This window comes from Pygocentrus nattereri, chromosome 25, assembly GCF_015220715.1.
Source record: "Pygocentrus nattereri isolate fPygNat1 chromosome 25, fPygNat1.pri, whole genome shotgun sequence".
In the NCBI taxonomy this organism is placed as follows: domain Eukaryota; kingdom Metazoa; phylum Chordata; class Actinopteri; order Characiformes; family Serrasalmidae; genus Pygocentrus; species Pygocentrus nattereri.
Genome location: NC_051235.1, coordinates 11765087 through 11785647, shown reverse-complemented (window position 1 = coordinate 11785647; position 20561 = coordinate 11765087). Strand labels below are relative to the sequence as shown.

The window sequence follows — 20561 nt, the reverse complement described above, 5'->3', positions numbered from 1 at the left end:
GTCAGCTTGTCTTCATCACCTTATAAAAACAAATGTGAGTGTTCAGGATGTCAGTGAAAAGTACTTTGCAGCTTGCTAATAGGGGCTGGGGTGATAGATGCTATGGTTTGAGATGTCATATGTGCACTGCAGTTGTTGATGTATTTCAGTTAGTTTCAGCTTCATGCACTCTGCCCACAGAATTATGAAGACTGTCTGGTGTAAACTGCACTCTAAAATTACCACAACTCTTAAGAATCTTACCTGTCATGAGAATTTAAACTGCCTATGGCTACCTGCACATCTATGCACTGGTTTTATGAGTCAGATGGGAAACAATTGTTTATTAAGCTAAAAGCTTGTAGGAAGCAGTTGCATCTCAACGCACCATAAGCCTTTCAGAGTGAGGTATAGGACTGGTTGGTGAATAGACTTGAGCAGATTGACCATGTTATCAGTTGTCAGTGGTTTCCATCAGTCTCAATTGTCAGTAAAGTAAAAAAAAATTCATGTCTGAAAATATGCTGTCCGCAGATCTATGATTATGTTATATACATGAGACAGCTAGTATCATCAACGATGCCCTCTCGTTTCTGGTGGGATGTTGAGCCATGCCATCTGGATAGACACGCACAGCTCAGTGGTATTCGTAGGTGCAGGATATCAGGGGCAAATTAAGTGCTAATCACATTTGCTGTGTGTGCCTAGTTACGAAGGTTTTGATTGATCTGTTTGTTGGTGGGGTTAAGGGGCCTGCCTTAGCAATAGCAGTCACATCCCTCATCCAATCTTGGAGCTTTGTAAAAGGACATGCTCTTTAAACAGGTTCCTCACAAGTAACAATAATTTGGTACGTTTTACCACCTTGTTTGTCTATAAGGACACGCTGGCCCTGTGTTAATCTGCAATAATCATGCAATTTTTTTTTTATTAAAAAATCAGCTGCCTTAAAGTTTTCTCCTCTGTGCTCAATTATATTTTTATTTGTAGTTATGTATCCTAAAATGCCACATGCTCTGGTGATAGTTGTTCTGGACAAATAAGCTGAATTGAACTGAATGTATAAGTCCGTCTTCGCGCCTTTTTCTCTCTGTGGCGGTAATATGCAAATGACTGTATACTCCAGTGACTTTCCGCTTGCTGCTTAATTTTGTCCACCTGATGAAATTCACCTCCAGCTTTTCCATTTGCACAAATTGTTGCATTTTTGGGGGAAACTTGCATGTCAGTGAGGGGAACAGCAGGCTTGAAAGAGGTTTAGCCCATAACCTTGCTGCTTCAGATAACAAGTAAGCTCTTAATCCCTCACTCTCGCAGTCTCTGTCATTTTTTGATAAAATTGTCATGGAAGTGTGGCTAATTATGGTAAACAAAATCGTTTTTTTATCTTTTTTTTCCGTTTATGTGCCACAACAGTTTAACTGAGGCACGATAAAAATAGCCATTGTCTCCTTTTGTCTAAAGATGCATTTCCCCCTCAAGTTCACTTTGCACTTGGCTTGTTTTAATTCCTTTCTAGTTCTGTTTCTGTTTTTTAGTGTGACTTAACCTACCTCTGACCAGACCTAAACTGCTGTGTATTCTGTATTGCAATGCATTCTATCTGGCAGGATTTCTATACAGTAGAAACAAATTTCGTTTACATAACCTTGAATAGCCTTCAGTGATTACTTACCCAATACACATCTCTAAAACAACATTCTATACAACTGTTTCTGACATTGTTTCATATTGGACTAAATGAAGCACGCCCTTCTGCATGGAGCCAGATTTGGACATTGGGATTGGGATCAAGCAATGTCTCAGTCTAAATCTATTTGGACTTATGTAGGTCTTCAAGTTGATATTAGGGGACTTCCATAGGACCATGATCTTTTCCCACTCAAGCTGAAGTGCAATGTCTACATAAACTCCTTCTCAGTATAACCCCTCCTTGCCAACTAACTGTACCTGAGGATCTACTGACTGGTAATGGGGCAACTGGGAGAGGCAGTCTAATGGTTATTTATGCCTGCATTACCTCTCCCAGAGTCCAAATCATAACAGGCAAATCTAATCTCAGAGCTTGGGCAGGGACCGGCCCCATGGCAAATGGACCACTAAGTGTCCTGTTTGGCCATCTTCCCCCTGTGCTGTAATTGTAGCTGTGCTGAGGAGTGCTGGAGAGGACAGGTTGATGTATCTTTGTTTAGCCTGGACAACAGCAGCTGGAAGCTGATATTAGTAAGGCCATGTCTGCTGTGTTTTTGTGCAGGCTCATTTGCAAGGTACACTATCAGTAATGCAGTTTGAATCTGTAGCACAAGGAGGAAGATATTGATTGTCTTGGAATAGAGTAGCAGAGTCTAATTCATAATAATTGTTTTTCAAATTGCTCCAGCAAAGCTACCAAAAATCCTATGAGATTTACCTTACCATGTCAGGTAGTATGTACTGCTGATATATCACATCACAGAAGTGTATAGGTGTGTATAGGTGTATAATTTAGGTGTATAATCCAACTTAAAAAAAGAGTAAATAAGGGCATGGACAGCTAGTGCATATTGTGGCCATATTTGGTGCTACGTCTTTTCACATGCTTACATTTGATTAGTAAGTTAAGTGTGTTTTTCTGTTGCTAATATTATTTAAGCACATGTTTAAGCTTTGTGACTTTTAGCTGCTATATCAGCTTCCATTGTTTAAGGAAGTCTTCCAACAACACACCTTAACCCATCACATGATGCAAACAAGCTAGGAGGATGAAGGATAGCTTGTGTTTCCTATGAGAAACATGAAGCACAGATGCCACTGAACAGTTCAACACGCCTGGACACATGCAGAGAGAACAAGACCATCTATATTGTCTTGGACTCTCAGCTACAAATGGTTATGGCATCACCAGGGTCGAATTCACAATGTCCTGGTGATAGGGCCAACGCATGTATTGTTGTCTATGCTGAAACCCCAAGATGCCTGGTTTTACAAAAAGGAGAAAAATCCATCCAAAACTGGCTACCAGTAGTTGCTCAAATGTTTTGAATTATGAGGTGGCATATGCACTGCATGTTTAGAATCGCAATCCAGTTTTATACATAAAGCACAAACAATGCATCTGATTTATACCAGAAACTGGTGCTGAATACACACTGCTGAACATACACTGGGCCTAGAACATTTTATTTATTGTGTGTTATAAGCATCCTGACCAATCACAGATGTTCTGTGGGTGTTTAAACATTCACATTATTTGACAAACAAAAATAATTTAGGTCAAAAATAAAGCAGGCCAGTCCTTAACCACATAATGCCTTTTTAATATACTGGCAGGTATTTTTATGTAAGAATAGTGTATTTTGGCCATATCATGCAGCCCTAGCAGGGAGATGCTTTATTTCCTGGGTGGAACATGCCACTTAACAGCTCAGCATGCCTGCAGGAGAACACTAAATGCCAAATTTGCAACATCAGCCAACAGACTGCAAGCTATTGTTATGCTGAGTGATGGAGAAGAGGGAGAACACAATGGAGTACTTGTTGATTTGTAAGTATGTGGTTGCTCTGGTTAATCCTGCTGTGCTTTTGCTGTGTGGTGTGTAGGTGCAGTGATTGGAGATGGTCAGTCTGCCGTTGCCAGTAACATTGCTAACACCACCTATCGCCTGCAGTGGTGGGACTTCACCAAGTTCGACCTACCAGAGATCAGCAATGGTGAGTGTCCTGCATTGAATACCAGTCCACATCAGCTGGCATTTCTTATTCCACCATGAAGCCCAGCGCACAGCATTCCTTTGTTTTAAAAATTGTATGGACATTTGAACACTTTTTGTTGTTACTATTTAGTGGACTTTTTTTATTATATAATTTACTTTGTACTTCCATTTCCCATTTTACCACAGCCCTGAGGTTATACTGCACAAGTATGTATATAGAGTAGGGGTCGACCAATTTTAGACCAGAATGATAATCAGAGCTGATATTCAGCACTTTTCTGATCATCAGAATTGGCATATGAACTTACTTTCTTGCTGATAAAAGCGCCTTTCTTTATGTGCATATCTGACGCAACTATAAAATATAACTATAAAATCATAGTCTATAGTTTTACATTTAATAAATAGTTTATACATATTTTCTGGTCATTTTCATTTCAATTTTCATTTGTTGAAAGTACAGACAGCTGTAGCTCGCTACCTCCAGGAGTTCAACAGGCTGTTTCCATCGAATCATGCAGCGCAGAATGCAACTATTCCCAACACTTCCAACTACTGCTTGTTATTGCATAAGATATATTTCTGGTTGAACAACAAAATTCATATTCCCTCATTGTTGCTACTTTTTACAAAGTAGTGACGATTTTTAGTGCATGATTGCTTAGATGCTTACTATAATGTTTTTACTGTAAAACATTTGCAGATGTATACATTTGGTTAGTGTAATTAGTGTTTTACAGTTTTAGTCTAGGTTTTCTTGCATCAATAGCAAGATCTTCTCTTGACCCTTTTCAACACTGTCAGTAACTTATACTACGTATCTCCATCCATCCATCCATCCATTATCTTCTGCTTCTCCGGGGTTCGGGTCGCGGGGGCAGCATCCTAAGCAATGAAGCCCAGACCTCCCTTTCCCCAGCCACTTCCACCAGCTCTCCAAGGGGGATTCCGAGGCGCTCCCAGGCCAGCTGGGCGATATAGTCGCGCCAGCGTGTCCTGGGTCTTCCCCGGGGTCTCCTCCCAGGTGGACTCGCCTGTGACACCTCCCGAGGGAGGCGTCCAGGAGGCATCCTAACCAGATGCCCGAACCACCTCAGCTGGCTCCTCTCGACGTGAAGAAGCAGCGGCTCTACTCCGAGTCCCTCCCGGATGACTGAACTTCTCACCCTATCTCTAAGGGAGAGTCCAGACACCCTGCGGAGGAAACTCATTTCGGCCGCTTGTATTCGCGATCTTATTCTTTCGGTCATTACCCAAAGCTCATGACCATAGGTGAGGGTGGGAACGTAGATCGACCGGTAAATCGAGAGCCTTGCCTTATGGCTCAGCTCTTTCTTTACCACAACAGACCGGTAAAGAGCCCGCATCACTGCTGACCCAGCACCAATCCGCCTGTCAATCTCCCGCTCCCTTGTACCATCACTCGTGAACAAGACCCCGAGATACTTGAACTCCTCCACTTGAGGCAAGAGCCTATCCCCGACCCAGACAGGGCTCTCCACCCTTTTCCGCCTGAGAACCATGGTCTCGGATTTAGAGGTACTGATTCTCATCCCAGCCGCTTCACACTCGGCTGCAAACCGATCCAGCGAAAGCTGAAGTTCGCGGCCTGATGTCCCCAATAGGACCACATCATCTGCAAACAGCAGCGATGTGACCCTGAGGTCACCAAACGGGACACCCTCCATCCCTTGACTGCGCCTAGAAATAAAATAAAAATAAAAGAAATAAAAGAAATAAAAATTATGAATAGAATCGGTGACAAAGGGCAGCCCTGACGGAGTCCAACTATCACTGGGAACGAGTCTGACTTACTGCCGGCTATGCGAACCAAACTCCAGCTTTGTTTGTACAGGGCCTGAATGGCTCGTAGCAAAGAGCCATGTACCCCGTACTCCTGAAGCACCTCCCACAGAATACCCCGGGGAACACAGTCGAATGCCTTCTCCAGATCCACAAAGCACATGTGGACTGGTTGGGCAAACTCCCATGAACCCTCCAGAATCCTGGAGAGGGTGAAGAGTTGGTCCAGTGTTCCACAACCAGGGCGGAACCCGCACTGTTCCTCCTGGATCCGAGGTTCGACTATAAGCCGGACTCTCTTCTCCAGTACCCCTGCATAGACCTTGCCAGGGAGGCTGAGGAGTGTGATTCCCCTGTAGTTGGAACACACCCTCCGGTCCCCTTTTTTAAAAAGAGGCACCACCACCCCAGTCTGCCAATCCAGTGGCACCGCCCCCGATGTCCACGCAATGTTGAAAAGGCGTGTCAGCCAAGACAGCCCCACAACATCCAGAGCCTTGAGGAACTCAGGGCGGATCTCATCCACCCCTGGAGCCTTGCCACCAAGGAGCTTCTTAACTACCTTAGCGACTTCGGCCTCAGTAATGGACAAGCCTATTCCCATGTCCCCAGACTCAGCCTCCTCACTGGAGAACGTGTCGGTGGGATTGAGAAGGTCCTCAAAGTATTCCTTCCACCGCCCAATGACGTCTTCAGTCGAAGTCAGCAGCACACCATCTCCACTATATACAGTGCTAGTGGCACACTGCTTTCCCCTTCTGAGTCGCCTGACGGTTTGCCAGAATCTTTTCGGAGCCGACTTAAAGTCAGTTTCCAAGGCCTCACCAAACTCCTCCCATACACGGGTTTTTGCCTTGGCAACAACTGAAGCCGCAGATCGCTTGGCCTGTCGATACCTGCCAGCTGCCTCTGGTGTCCCACAGGCCAACCATGCCCGGTAGGACTCCTTCTTCAGCTTGACGGCATCTCTCACCTGGGGTGTCCACCACCGGGTTCGAGGATTACCGCCCCGACAGGCACCAACTACCTTACGGCCACAGCTACAGTCAGCCGCTTCAGCAATGGAGGAACGGAACATGGCCCATTCTGAGTCAATGTCCCCCACCTCCCCCGATATCTGGTCAAAGTTCTGACGGAGGTGTGAGTTGAAGATCAATCTGACAGGTTCTTCTGCTAGACGTTCCCAGCAAACCCTCACTATACGTTTGGGCTTGCCTGGTCTGACCGGCATCTTCCCCCACCACCTGATCCAACTCACCACCAGGTGGTGATCAGTTGACAGCTCAGCTCCTCTCTTTATCCGAGTGTCCAAAACACATGGCCGCAAGTCCGATGACACGACTACAAAGTCAATCATTGAACTGCGGCCTAGGGTGTCCTGGTGCCATGTGCACTTATGGACATCCTGGTTTTCGAACATGGTGTTCGTGATGGACAAACTGTGGTTTGCACAGAAGTCCAAAAACTGAACACCACTCGGGTTCAGATCAGAGAGGCCATTCCTCCCAATCACACCCCTCCAGGTCTCACTGTCATTGCCCACGTGAGCGTTGAAGTCCCCCAGTAGGACAATAGAGTCTCCAGGAGGAGCACTTTCAAGCACCCTTCCCAAGGACTCTAAGAAGGCTGGGTACTCTGAACTGCTGTTCGGTGCATAAGCACAGACAGCAGTCAGGACCCGTTCCCCAACCCGAAGGCGTAGGTAAGCTACCCTCTCGTCCACCGGAGAAAACCCCAACATACAGGCACCGAGTCGAGGGGCTATGAGAAAGCCCACACCTGCCCGCCGCCTCTCACCATGGGCAACTCCAGAAAAGAATAAAGTCCAGCCCCTCTCAAGGAGATTGGACCCAGAGCCCAAGCTGTGTGTTGAGGTGAGCCCGACTATATCTAGCCGGTATCTCTCAACCTCGCGCACCAACTCAGGCTCTTTCCCCGCCAGTGAGGTAACGTTCCAAGTTCCAAAAGCCAGTTTCAGCAACCGAGGATCAGAACGCCAAGGCCCACGCCTTCGGACACTGCCCGATCCACAACGCACCGAACCCCTACTACTGCCCCTCCCATTGGTGGTGGGTCGATGGGAGGGGGGACTCATGTAACTCCTTCGGGCTGGGCCCGGCCGGGCACCATGAGTAAATGCCCGGCCACCAGACGATCGCTGGCGAGCCCCTCCCCCAGGCCTGGCTCCAGGGTGGGGCCCCGGTAACCCTGTTCCGGGCAGGGTACACAAGTCCTGCTTTTGTGTCTTCATAGGGGTTATTATGGATCACACTTTGTCTGACCTGTCACCTAAGACCAGTTTGCCATGGGAGACCCTACCAGGAGCTTTTGCTCCAGACAACATAGTTCCTAAGATCATTCAAGCACGCAAACCCCTCCACCACGATAAGGTGGTGATCCAAGGAGAGGTATACTACGTATCTGTTTTATAAAAATGTAAATTTGTTTAAATTTAAAGTTTTTTAACGCCATGGGCAGTCATGGGTTGGAGGTTAGGGAACCAGCCTTGTGACTGGAAGGTTGTCAAGTCGATCCCCATAGCTGACAGCACATGATTGAGGTGTCCTTGAGCAAGACACCTAACCCATAACTGCTCCCCGGGCGTTGCGGATTGGGCTGCCCACCGCTCCAGGCAAGTGTGCTCACTGCCGCCTAGTGTGTGTGTGCGCTCACTAGAGTGTATGTGGTGTTTCACTTCACGGATGGGTTAAATGCGGAGGTGAAATTTCCCCGCTGTGGGACTAATAAGGGTCACTTAATCTTAATCTTAATTTTTGATCTTAATTTTTCTTATAAACATCTGTTCTTACAAAAAAACTGTAAAACGTTGTTGAGAGCTGTTTATTTTTTTGTGTTTAACATCTTAAAGACCATTTTAAACTGTCTGAATCACTATTTTTGCAGCATATACTGTCTAAAGCTCAAAGCACTTTATTTTTTATAATGTTCTAATATTCATTTAATATAAGTTGTGAGTTGCATTCTTGTAAAATTTCACACTTCAAACATCACATTCATGGTAAATGCACAAAAAAGTGATCACCTGTATCCTTGATTACTAATAATTGATTTCAGGATCGGCCCAGAAAAAAAAACATTTCGGTTTACGCCTAATATAGGGTTCTACATTAATGGTGTATTTGTCTCTTGATAGAAGCTGCACTGCTGAACTGGTGAGCCTTTTCCTGTAGTAGTAATTTAGCTGAATATCAGGCAGTTTTCCACTTGCCTCACTTTGATAACTGTAATTTGCCACTGTGGCTTTTTCCCCGAATCATGTGGAGGAGCTCAGATCAGCCCTGAGTACAGCTGGAGGACAGCCATTCTGTGGGCTGCTGCTGATAATGCCATTATTATACTACATTAAAACAGGAGCTGTTTTTTTCTCTCTCATTTCTGTTCTCTTCCTGCTTTGTCTGTCTCTCTCTCACGTTCTCATCCTTCTCCTCGCATCTGTCTTTGCAGAAATTTGCTGATCTGTCTTAAAAAGATCAAAACAAGTTTGAGTGCTTTAGTTGTCCCATACATTCAGTTTTTAAGGACAGCAGGAGTCCATTTTCATGCACATAGCTACATCCTTAAGAACCACAACTATAAAAGATTCATTTGCTTGTTTATTTTTAGAGACATTTTTTTCCTGAATGAAAATGATTTTGCCTGTTGTAGAATTTAACAGCTACCCAAGAAAGAAATAAAATTTATTGTTATATGAGAGTGGAGCTATAGCAATGAGCATTACATTTGAAAAACAATGTATATTGTTCTTCTGGTGTTTACAGTAAGCACTGTAATCAGTGGTATTAAGAGGCTTTTCTTCAGTGCCACCCAGGTAATTATTAACAGTAAGCAGCTTGTTAGTGTTTCTTTTTGTCTTTTTTTCCTGATGTACTGTATAATGTATTGTGAACACATGGATACACGAGACATAGTCACATGTGGCATTATGAAAAACATGAGACACAGAGATTTACAGTCAGTCAGTAGCTTATAATAACCACAGCGTGGGCTATTCCTAATACACCATGTGGCCAAAAGTATGTGCACACCTGACCTTCACAACTGTATGTTTATTGGACATTTCATTCCGAAACATGGGCATTAATATGGAGGTGGCCTTTAACAGCCTCTACTCTTCTGGGAAGAGTGTGGGAATTTGGGAATTTGCACCCAGTCAATCAAAATATTGGTCTTAGCCTGGAAAAGGATGGCATGCCCACTCCAGGTAAAGGGAAAGGACTTGCCCCAGATGGTAGAGTTTAAGTATCTCGGGGTCTTGTTCACGAGTGATGGGAAGATAAGGCCCCGGGGTCATCCTAGGACCCGCTGGAGGGATTGCATCTCCAAGTTGACCTGGGAGCAGCTTGGGGTCCCTGGGAATGAGCTGGAGGAAGATGCCAGGGACAGGGTCATCTGGGATTCTCTGCTTTCCCAACTGCTACCCTATTGGAATGTTGGTAACTGTGAATTTTCACCTAATATTGTATTAATACACCCCAGATTGACAGAGAGTTGTAATTGACCATTTTCTTTTGGCATAGAAATATGTTTTTTATGCATACAATGAGGTGTGTCTGTGTGTGTCTGTGTTTGTCTGTGTGTGTGTGTGCACCACAGTTCATTTAAAAATCTAGCTCAGAACAATCTGACGGATTGAAAGTTTGAAAGAATCCTTTGAAAGAATGTGATATCATGTCATCAACCCAGGTTTCTTGTCACCATTTATAAGGTTTCCCTTTCTTTATCCTCTTAAAACCAAAATGACATTTAGTAGTATTCATGGCATTGCTTGAGGTCAGTGAGCTACCTTTTCCTCAACACTTCAAAAAGTTTTAGGACAAACTTACCAATGGTAAAACTTCCCTCAACTCCTGAATCCTAAATCTCTTCTAACTTCTTCTAGTCTGAACAAGCATGATAAAATAATATCATTATTAAATGCATCACAGTTTTGCTCCTTCCCAGTAATGATGTCACTCTCTGACCTAATTTGATGAGGGAGTGATGTCAAACCTGCTCCTTTATTAGACTCTATTTCAGTAATGCTACCTGCCTGGCAGTTTCTCTGAATGAACTAATTTAAGCTGCCAGAAGAAATTATGCTAATTATGCATGCCTGATATGATAGCTTTCGATAAACCTGAATGTCTTTTTACTCATGATGTTTATTAGGTCTAGTTACATATACTACATATACATTTGCACTAAAAACTTTTTAGTGAGGTTTTCAGTGTATAGGAATTAATTCCATAGAAATATAACATTTATAGTAGAGTATTGTCTGGCTAATCATTTACCTCAGATTCAAGTATTGGGTTAAGAGGTGGCATTCCGGCGGGAGTCCGGTGCAAAAAACGAAAAAGTACATCTTGACATTTTCATACCCTTTGTTCAGCCAATACTTAACTCAAAATCTCACAAATAATCCACACACAAACATGCATGAGATGTAACAGTAAAAAAATAACACACATAACTTGCTTGGTTTACTTATGATTGTCCATCAAGTCTAAAGGTTATCGTATTCTCTAATGGCTGTTCTGGGTTTACAGTGAACACACGTGGAAATGTATTTGGTGGTAGCAGTTAAGGATGTAAGTTTAAGGATCAAGACAGGCATGTTGAGTACACCTTCCTTCCATATACCTCATGCCCTTGACACAAAAGGAGCACCGAACAACAGACAGCAAGGATTTTGACAGGATTTGTATTGCACCTCTCTAGGGTAGTCTTTACTTACTCAGTCCTTGTAACACTTCTTTTGGCCACATTGCTTGAAATGGTGTAGCTGGCAATAGAACTCTTTCCAAGGAAGTCATGAATTAGGCCTTCTAATGACATGCCTTTCTCTTCTGAGTTGATGGTAATATCTGATACATTTGTTGCTGCTTATGTTGGTACAACAGAGAATTTCATGCTGGGGAACAGTGTCCTGCCAGGTAACAAAAGTAAAGAAAATCTAAGATTGCTTGTAGGGCTTTCATTTGCCTGCTGTATTAGGGACAAGTCAGAATTGTGATCATGAAAATTGAAAGAAAGAAAAATGGACTAATAGATTTTTAGTACATTATCTTCTGTAAATTAGTGTTCAGTATATTGCCAAAAGTATTCGCTCGTCTGCCTTCACACGCTTATGAGCTTGAGTGACAGCCCATTCTTAATTCATAGGCTTTAATATGATGTCAGCCCACCTTTTGCAGCTATAACAGCTATAAGAGTATATAAGTTTCAACTCTTCTGGGAAGGCTTTCTTCAATTTTTGACCATTCTTCCAGAAGCGCATTTGTGAGGTCAGACACTCATGTTGGACAAGAAGGCCTGGCTCGCAGTCTCCACTCTAATTCGTCCCAAAGATGTTATATCGGGTTGAATTCAGGACCATGCAGGTCGGTCAAGTTCTTCCACACCACACTCACTCATCCATGTCTTCATGGATCTTGCTTTGTGCACTGGTGCGCAGTCATGGTGGAACAGGAAGGGGCCATCCCCAAACTGTTCCCATGGAGTTGAGAGCATGAAACTGTCCAAAATCTCTTGGTCTGCTGAAGCATTAAGAGTTCCTTTCACTGGAACTAAGGGACCATGCCCAACTCCTGAAAAACAACACCACAACATAATCCCCCCTCCACCAAACTTTACATTTTACAATGCAGTCGGACAAGTACCGTTCTCCTGGCAACCGCCAAACCCAGACTCGTCTATTGGATTACCAGATGGAGCAGTGTGATTCGTCACTCCAGAGAACACGTCTCCACTGCTCCAGTCCAGTAGCGGTGCTTTGCATTTTACTTGGTGATGTAAGGCTTGGATGCAGCTGCTCGGCCATGGAAACCCATTCCATGAAGCTCTCTGCACTGTTCTTGAGCTAATCGAAAGGCCACGTTAAGTTTGGAGACTCTGCAGAAAGTTGGTGACCTGTGTGCACTATCTGCCTCAGCATCCGCTGACCCCGCTGTCATTTTACATGGTCTACCACTTCATGGCTGAGATGCTGTCATTCCCAAATGCTTTCATTTTGTTATAATAACAGTTGACTGTGGAATATTTAGTATTTCATGACTGGACTTGTTACACAGGTGGCATCCTATCTCAGTACCACCCTGGAATTCACTGAGCTACTGAGTGCGACCCGTTCTTTCACAAATGTTTGTAGAAGCAGTCTGTATGCCTAGCTGCTTGGTTTTATACACCTGTGGCCATGGAAGTGATTGGAACACCTGAATTCAATAATTTGATGGATGAGTGAATACTTTTGGAAATGTATTTTCTCGTTTTTAAGAGCCATGAAATATCTTAATTTTATGCTAAATAGAGTTTCTTGTCCAAAGAAGGCAAGACAGAAAGACTACAAAGTGCCACGCAGTATCACATTACAAAGTGCAGCTTTATTACCAAGGAAGCATCACTGAAAATTGCAAGTAAACATTAAGCCATAGGTTGTTTTACACTTTGCTCGAAAAAATTTACTAGAATTAAAATTTCAACATCATTAACTGAATTTATCACATTTAGTATCTGCTATTAAACTCAATTAAATTTTGATGTTTCTAGTTAAAGATTAAATAAAAATAATGGAGTATAATCAAGGTAGTAATGTTAGCTGAGTTAACCAATAGTGAACAGAAGACTTTATTGGCTATTTGGCTGATTTTCTTGGTGAAGGTTGCATCTGGGTATCCAGTATTTTTTAAGTCTTATGTATTTTTAAATAATTTTCAAATAATGCCTTATGAATATAGACTTCAAAACACCTATCCTTAGGCTGTATATGTCCAAGATTAATAGGTTATTCTGAAAGGTGCTTTTTCTGAATCATATATTAGATTCATAGCTGGTTTGATTCTAAGTGTCCTCATCCAGTATATATTCATTGTTTCCAATTTACTGTACTGAATAGAATAGAAAATTACTGCTGAGACATTTGAAAGAAGGTAGTCAGTTGCTGGTTTATTACAGTAAAGACTATGGGCTGAAGAGCTGCTGAGATACACTCCTGACAAATGGCATCAGTTTTCTGTGTCTCGTCAGATCCATTTTTCTCAAGGGCGTGACAGTAGCTAAGAAAAATGACTGCAGGGTCTCTGGAGTGTGAACTACCAGCACAGAGTCATCATTACTGTAGCTCAGTGATCTGCTCAAATAAGATTAGTGGGACCCTACAGTCCTCAGAAAATGTAACCATTGTGTCTGGTCACAGTGAGTCTTCTGCCATTCCAAGATATTATTATATTGTTTTCTGTTTCCCCGTGAAATTCAGTTTAGTTCTAGTTAGTCTATAAAAAGGGCTTTTCAGTTTTATATTCATAAATCTTTTTTGGGTTGTCAAGTTACGCATTTCAGAAGTGTATTCACAGAAACTACCAGCTGGCTTTTTCTTTCCTTTTTTAAGTACAGGGAAACATGTCAAAGTTATTGTCCATGGTAATTAATCATGTAGTACAAAAATATATCAATTTGTTAAAAATGTGGCATATTAATGATACGTGGCCATGAACCCCTAGATCTGAACATTTGTCAGAAGTGAAAATTCTGCTCACCAAATGCCTGAGTAGGTTTGTAGGTTTGACTTAAAGGCTGAGATTTTTTAAGAACTTTATGGGGCGATTATTCTGAAGCAGTTGCAGGAGGAAGTTAGTTAGTTCAGAGGGCTTTTGGACTTCATTGACGATGCAGGAGTGTGGCCTAGTAGTAGCACATGTAGTGGATCCAATTTATGCGAGAAGCACCCAAATCCCTCACTGAACATCTGGAAACTATGTCCTACTATTGTGCTTTTGTTCACCTATTGAACTTCATTTCAATGCTTGGGTAGTCTGGCTACAGAGCTAATACTTGGGTTGGCTTGGAGTCTGTTGGACTCCAGCTGAGACTGTTGGACCCCCTTCAGGTTACACAGGCATACGTATTTTGAGTTCTTGTACTCTCTTAAAACTCTTAGTGTGTCAGTCAGTAGCAGACTTCAGTCAGTCATGTCAATGTTGAACAAAATAGAGGAAAAAAAATCACTGCTGTCAGTTCACACCCAGAGATTATAGTGTGCTCCAGAAATCCAGCAGTTTTATGTTCACTGTACACTGATTTTCAAGAACTGCAGTTTGAATAGCAGCTGTTGTGGTTAAATCCATGTCCTTTTTGGTATATTCTATGAAAAGACATGTGTTTTCACTTATAAGTGGTCATGTTTGAATGAAATTCCCACCTACATTGATTTCTATGAACAAACACCTACAACAAACATTGCATTGCATACAATTGCATTTTTTCATGAGTAGCAGAGTGTCTTGTGAATGAAGCCTTATGCGCCAGGACACTCGATGAAGGGCTGAACTCTTAGCACTCTGTGATTCCTGAGTAGTCTTTGGTGAGAGCTGTGCCACCTGCTGATTTTACAGACCTGATGAAACTGTCCTGGAAACATTTCATATTTCATGTTTTTTATTCATTTTACTCATTTATTAATTTTATTTGTTTTTATTGCTTGTGCTTTTGTGGTCCACTATGTGGTTTTAATTCAGACTTGCAAGCTCTAACAGGGTGTTTTAGGCACAGGGTGGATAGAGATGCACTGTAAGAGAAAAATGGATCAATGGAACATTGAAGTTCTAATAGACCCCAAAAAATAAAATCATGAACACGTCTTACTGAACCAAAGAATAGTTGGCATATATTTCAATAGAAATAGATAAAACTGATGTTAATGGTTCTTTAATGCAGCACTAAGTACTTTTTGAAACGTCAAATCTATAAGAAAGCCCAAATAGACCTGCTTTTGATTATTAAGGCTTGAAGAATGCTATAGAAGTTGATTGCTTAAGTCTGCAAACATCCAGAAAGGGAGTTCTTGCTAGTTTTCTTGTAATGAAATGCCAAACACCACAATGAACTTTTATTATCCACTAATATTTCAGTTTGCAGAAAAAGCTTTGTTACTTTAAGGATATAGAAACAGAAAAGCCTACTGTGACTAGTTGTTAGAAGCCTAGACTCCCCTCAATACAAACCAATTCACCTCTGCTAGTACTATCACACAGCTATGTCAATGATAGCATCTGGGTTGGACTTCTAATTTTAATGCATATGTACATGTGGAAAAAAAATTGACTTTGTCAATTTATTGTGTGCTATCATATACTTAAAAAAAAAAAGTAATGCATGTTAAATAAAAATGCAAAGTATATGCATATATATATATATATATATATATATATATATATATATATATATATATATATATAGTTATGCCATGGAAGCATCCCTACTATTCACTAAAATTATGAAGCATGCACGATTCAATGGTGAATACTCCCTTGCCTTATGTTGTCCAAACTCTGCCCTTCCACCCACTTCTCTGCAGTGCTTTTACAACCTCAATTCCAATGAAGTTGGGATGTTGTGTAAAACATAAATAAAAACAGAATACGATGATTTGCAAATCCTTTTCAACCTATATTCAATTGAATACACTACAAAAACAAGATATTTAATGTTCAAATGGAGAAACTTTATTGTTTTTTGCAAATATTCACTCATTTTGAATTTGATGCCTTCAACATGTTCCAAAGAAGTTGGGACCGGGGCATGTTTACCACTGTGTTACATCACCTTTCCTTTTAACAACACTCAATAAGCGTTTGGGAACTGAGGACAATAATTGTTGAAGCTTTGTAGGTGGAATTCTTTCCCATTCTTGCTTGATGTACAGCTTCAGTTGCTCAACAGTCCGGGGTCTCCGTTGTTGTATTTTGCGCTTCATAATGTGCCACACATTTTCAATGGGAGACAGGTCTGGACTGCAGGCAGGCCAGTCTAGTACCTGAACTCTTTTACTACGAAGCCACGCTGTTGTAACACGTGCAGAATGTGGCTTGGCCTTGTCTTGCTGAAATAAGCAGGGACGTCTCTGAAAAAGATGTTGCTTGGATGGCAGCAGATGTTGCTCCAAAACATGTATGTAGCTTTCAGCATTAATGGTGCCTTCACAGATGTGCAAGTTACCCATGCCATGGGCACTAACACACCCCCACACCATCAGAGATGCTGGCTTTTGAACTTTGTGCTGATAACAATTTGAACAGTCCTTTTCCTCTTTGGCCTGGAGGACACGAGGTCCATGATTTCCAAAAACAATTTGAAATGTGGACTCGTCAGACCACAGGACACTTTTCCACTTTGTGTCAGTCCATCTCAGATGAGCTCGGGCCCAAAGAAGCCGGCAGCGTTTCTGGGTGTTGTTTATATATGGCTTTTGCTTTGCATTGCAGAGTTTTAACTTGCACTTGTAGATGGAGCGACGAACTGTGTTCACTGACAGTGGTTTTCTGAAGTGTTCCTGAGCCCATGTGGTAATATCCATTACAGAACGATGTTGGTTTTTAATGCAGTGCTGCCTGAGGGGTCGAAGGTCACAGGCATTCAATGTTGGTTTTCTGCCTTGCCGCTTACTTGCTGAGATTTCTCCAGATTCTCTGAATCTTTTGATGATATCATGGACTGTAGATGATGAAATGCACGTTGAGAAACAAATGTTCTTAAACTGTTGGACTATTTGCTCATGCAGTTGTTCACAAAGTGGTGAACCTCGCCCCATCCTTGCTTGTGAACGACTGAGCCTTTCAGGGATTCTTCCTTTATACCCAGTCATGACACTCACCTGTTTTCAATTAACCTGTTCACCTGTGGAATGTTCCAAACAGGCGTTTTTTTGAGCGTTCCTCAACTTTCCCAGTCTTTTGTTGCCCCTGTCCCAACTTCTTTGAAACGTGTTGCAGGCATCAAATTCAAAATGAGTGAATATTTGCAAAAAACAATAAAGTTTATCCATTTGAACATTAAATATCTTATCTTTGTAGTGTATTCAATTGAATATAGGTTGAAAAGGATTTGCAAATCATCGTATTCTTTAAAGTTTTTATTTATGTTTTACACAACGTCCCAACTTCATTGGAATTGGGGTTGTACCTTTGGCGTATGGGTAAAACAGTCCACTAGGTTTAAACAGACTGAGCAGATCAGAAGCTACAGTAAGCTGTTGTAATATGAAAACTTTCTAAATTATGAGTGAATTTTCCATTTTCTCCCCCAGTAAGAACTGAACAGTGCTAAAGAGAGCGCAGTGGAGCTGATTATGCTAGCATTAGTTTCGCATGCTTATACTTTAGCTTAACACACCACAGATTACCAACAAAGACAATATAGTGGAGCAAGAGAAACTTAGCTAACAGCTCCACAGATATCAACGTAAATTCTCTCCCTCAGATTTGAGTCTTGATCATCTAATCTTGCCTTGATTACACAGTACCCAGTTCATACCTCTTAAACATTAAGCTAACTATGTTACCACAGGCATGTCATGCAGTTGTAAGAGTCCTGTCGTGATGCCATTATTCTTTCATTAGTATATTGGATGTTGACAGGTTGAAGCTTATTTGTTACATACAAAATTAAGCTGCTGTGTGGCACCCCACAAATTGCTTTTTTCTAGAAGTATTGAGAAAGGCTGTGTTTTTAAAGCAACATTATATAACAGTTTTACCTTAAAATAACAGCTTCAGAATAATTTTGTTGGCAACCTGAGAATGGCACCCCTTTCATTGCCACTCTAGAGACCGGCGCAGTGCTATAAGGCACCACATCACTCACCAGTAGCTGTGGGTCTTCAGCTAGCTAGATGAAGAATTTAACTTGGTATTCCCAGTATGGGCATCATAGCAGAAGCTGCAAAGAGACGGAGATGATGTCAGAGGAAGAAAAGAAAGGAAAAAAAGAGAGAAACTGAGCAAGAGACCAGACAGAAGTAAATCTCAGACTGGCATGTACTCATTGATGAGAGCTAAAAGAGATAAAAGGATGCAAGACAGTGTCATGGCTAACAGAAAAACAATGACGATCTGACAGCAGATTGTAAGTTTCATCCCTGTCAATGTTATGTATGAAAGACTGAGACATAGGCTTTAACTGTATTCGTGTAATCCCTGTCTCACAGAGTTTTGTAGTTTTTCTGGATGTTAAAAATCATGTAACCTCAGTCCCATTCTGTCTTGCTGGCAGCGTCTGACTGTCTTTCATGTGTATGCGTCACGCATGCATCATATGGATGCTACAGATTACACTTGCAATTTTGCTTATTTACACACAGAAACAACAGATATCACAAGTGTAATCTGTGTGTGCTGGGTGCAAATGGAGGGGAATTGGATTCTGCATCCTTTGGCTCATCGACAAATGTGCATGTGTAGCTGTCCATGGGAGGCTCACAGCGTGATGTGTATTTACTACAGGGGTGTAAAAGTGAAATACACTCTGCAACAGTAGAGGGAGACCAAGAGCAAAAACGTTGCATAATTATGGTGCAACCTTCAATAATAAGCCATCCAAGAGAAGTTATAACTATGTTTTTTGAGTGGAGGGGGTCTTTAAAGTCATCCAGGAATGCTTGATCCAGCATCTGAGCAGAAATTGACAATCAGTAAACATGATCACAACAGCAGACAGAGTGAGGCAATGATATCATTACATACTAAAACATGATGAAGAAAAGATTTGCTTACTGGCAGTGCATTATTACCTGCTATACAGTGTACAGTGGCTACACACTTACAAATAAAGGTGCCAGAAACGGTTCTTTGAAGCAATGCCATAGAAGAACCATTTAATGGATGGATCTTTTAAAGAATCATTTTTGCAAATTTTATGTAAGTTATAAAGACTCTCCACACACTGCAAAATGCAAAAATTCTATACCAAGCCAGACTTTATCTACAATCATACATCAAGTCAAGAACTATTAAATGATTTTTAGAGCATACATTAGCCTGTTTCTCACATAGCGTCCATAGAAAATTGCAATTTGTGAGAATTGTGCACATAATGCTTGGTGCTGTATATTTTTTTTTGCCTTGTCTCTGGCCCCTTTCAGTAAATTTTGTTTTTAAAAATACAGGCATAGAAGATCAAAGCCAGTGTGGTTTTTAGCCTCAAGGTATTTCATTTAAAAAAAAAATCAAAGATTCATTGGGGTTCCCTGCTGCTGGAAGAATTGGATTGTTGTGGCTGTTTGGACTCAGTTGAGCAGCAGTACACAGTGACCTTGATTTTCTGAGAAACTAAACTAGACCTGTCATGTTTGTGTTTTGGCAGTAGATAAGATCACATCAGAAGCTCTTCAAATAAAATGTCATATTTTAAACTCTAATGCTGCATTTAAATTTTGAAAAAAAAAGATTGTGCTCATTTGCTTTAAAGAAAATGCTGCCGCAGCACAAAATGTCATTCGTAATTTGTGAATCACTTGTGACTGCAGTGTCTTTGCCTGCTCAGCATTTTAGGTCTGTTTGAAATGCTATGGCTTTACACTCCATCCTTTTTACATAAACTGTAATTCAGTGGCTTACAGGCCTAACACTCAAAATTTCTGTGAAATTGGCATTATTTCAGTCTTGTGTAAAAAAAATATTTAAAGCTGAAAGACACCATAGATTAAAACCATAGATTCACTGTCTCCCTGGAGATGTTACTGCTCAGGCTTTCAAATTTATTCCCCACTACCTCTAACCATCAGTTTTACATCCACTGCCTGGAGCACCTTGGAAAAGATCGGCCTTTATCGTTCTGAAACAGGCAGTGTGGAGAGGCCTCCATTCGTCAGTACAAGCCAGATTTATAGTGACTGAGATGGATGGTTTCCTCCATATTTCTGTGCTGTCTTTTTAGATATTATTTTAGATTAATATAGTCCACCATATGTAATATAAAAATATCCTGTGAGCAAACTCTCGTAGTCTCTGTGCTGCTGCTGCACCAGCTCAAAGGGGTCATTAAAGGCTATAGACATTTTGATCATAATAGACTCTGTGCCTGCAGACATCCTCTGCTGTCAGTTCAGGTGGTAAAAGACAGATTTTGCTGAGTACTCACTTATCTATTTATTATTGTTCATAATACATAAAACTGACTTCCATCAGCATATTTTTGCCTGAGGTTCCTTCTGGACTTTTCCTGGGCTATATCCATATTTGTGTAAAAAGCACATTGTGTTTTATCATAGTAACAGAAAGACAAATGTATATTCCAGGACAACTGATTCTGCTTGAA

The 20561-nt window shown here is 41.5% G+C and overlaps 1 protein-coding gene across 5 annotated transcripts in view; it reads left to right on the top strand.

Annotated features, from left to right (window-relative positions):
- ambra1a (autophagy/beclin-1 regulator 1a) overlaps positions 1–20561 on the top strand; it is a 145505-nt gene that overhangs the window by 48969 nt on the left and 75975 nt on the right. For all 5 annotated transcript variants that reach the window (XM_017709585.2, XM_017709583.2, XM_037534499.1 and 2 more), the window contains one exon: positions 3559–3669. In XM_017709585.2, the coding sequence (XP_017565074.1) occupies positions 3559–3669 (111 nt within the window). The remainder of the gene's footprint in view (positions 1–3558; positions 3670–20561) is intronic.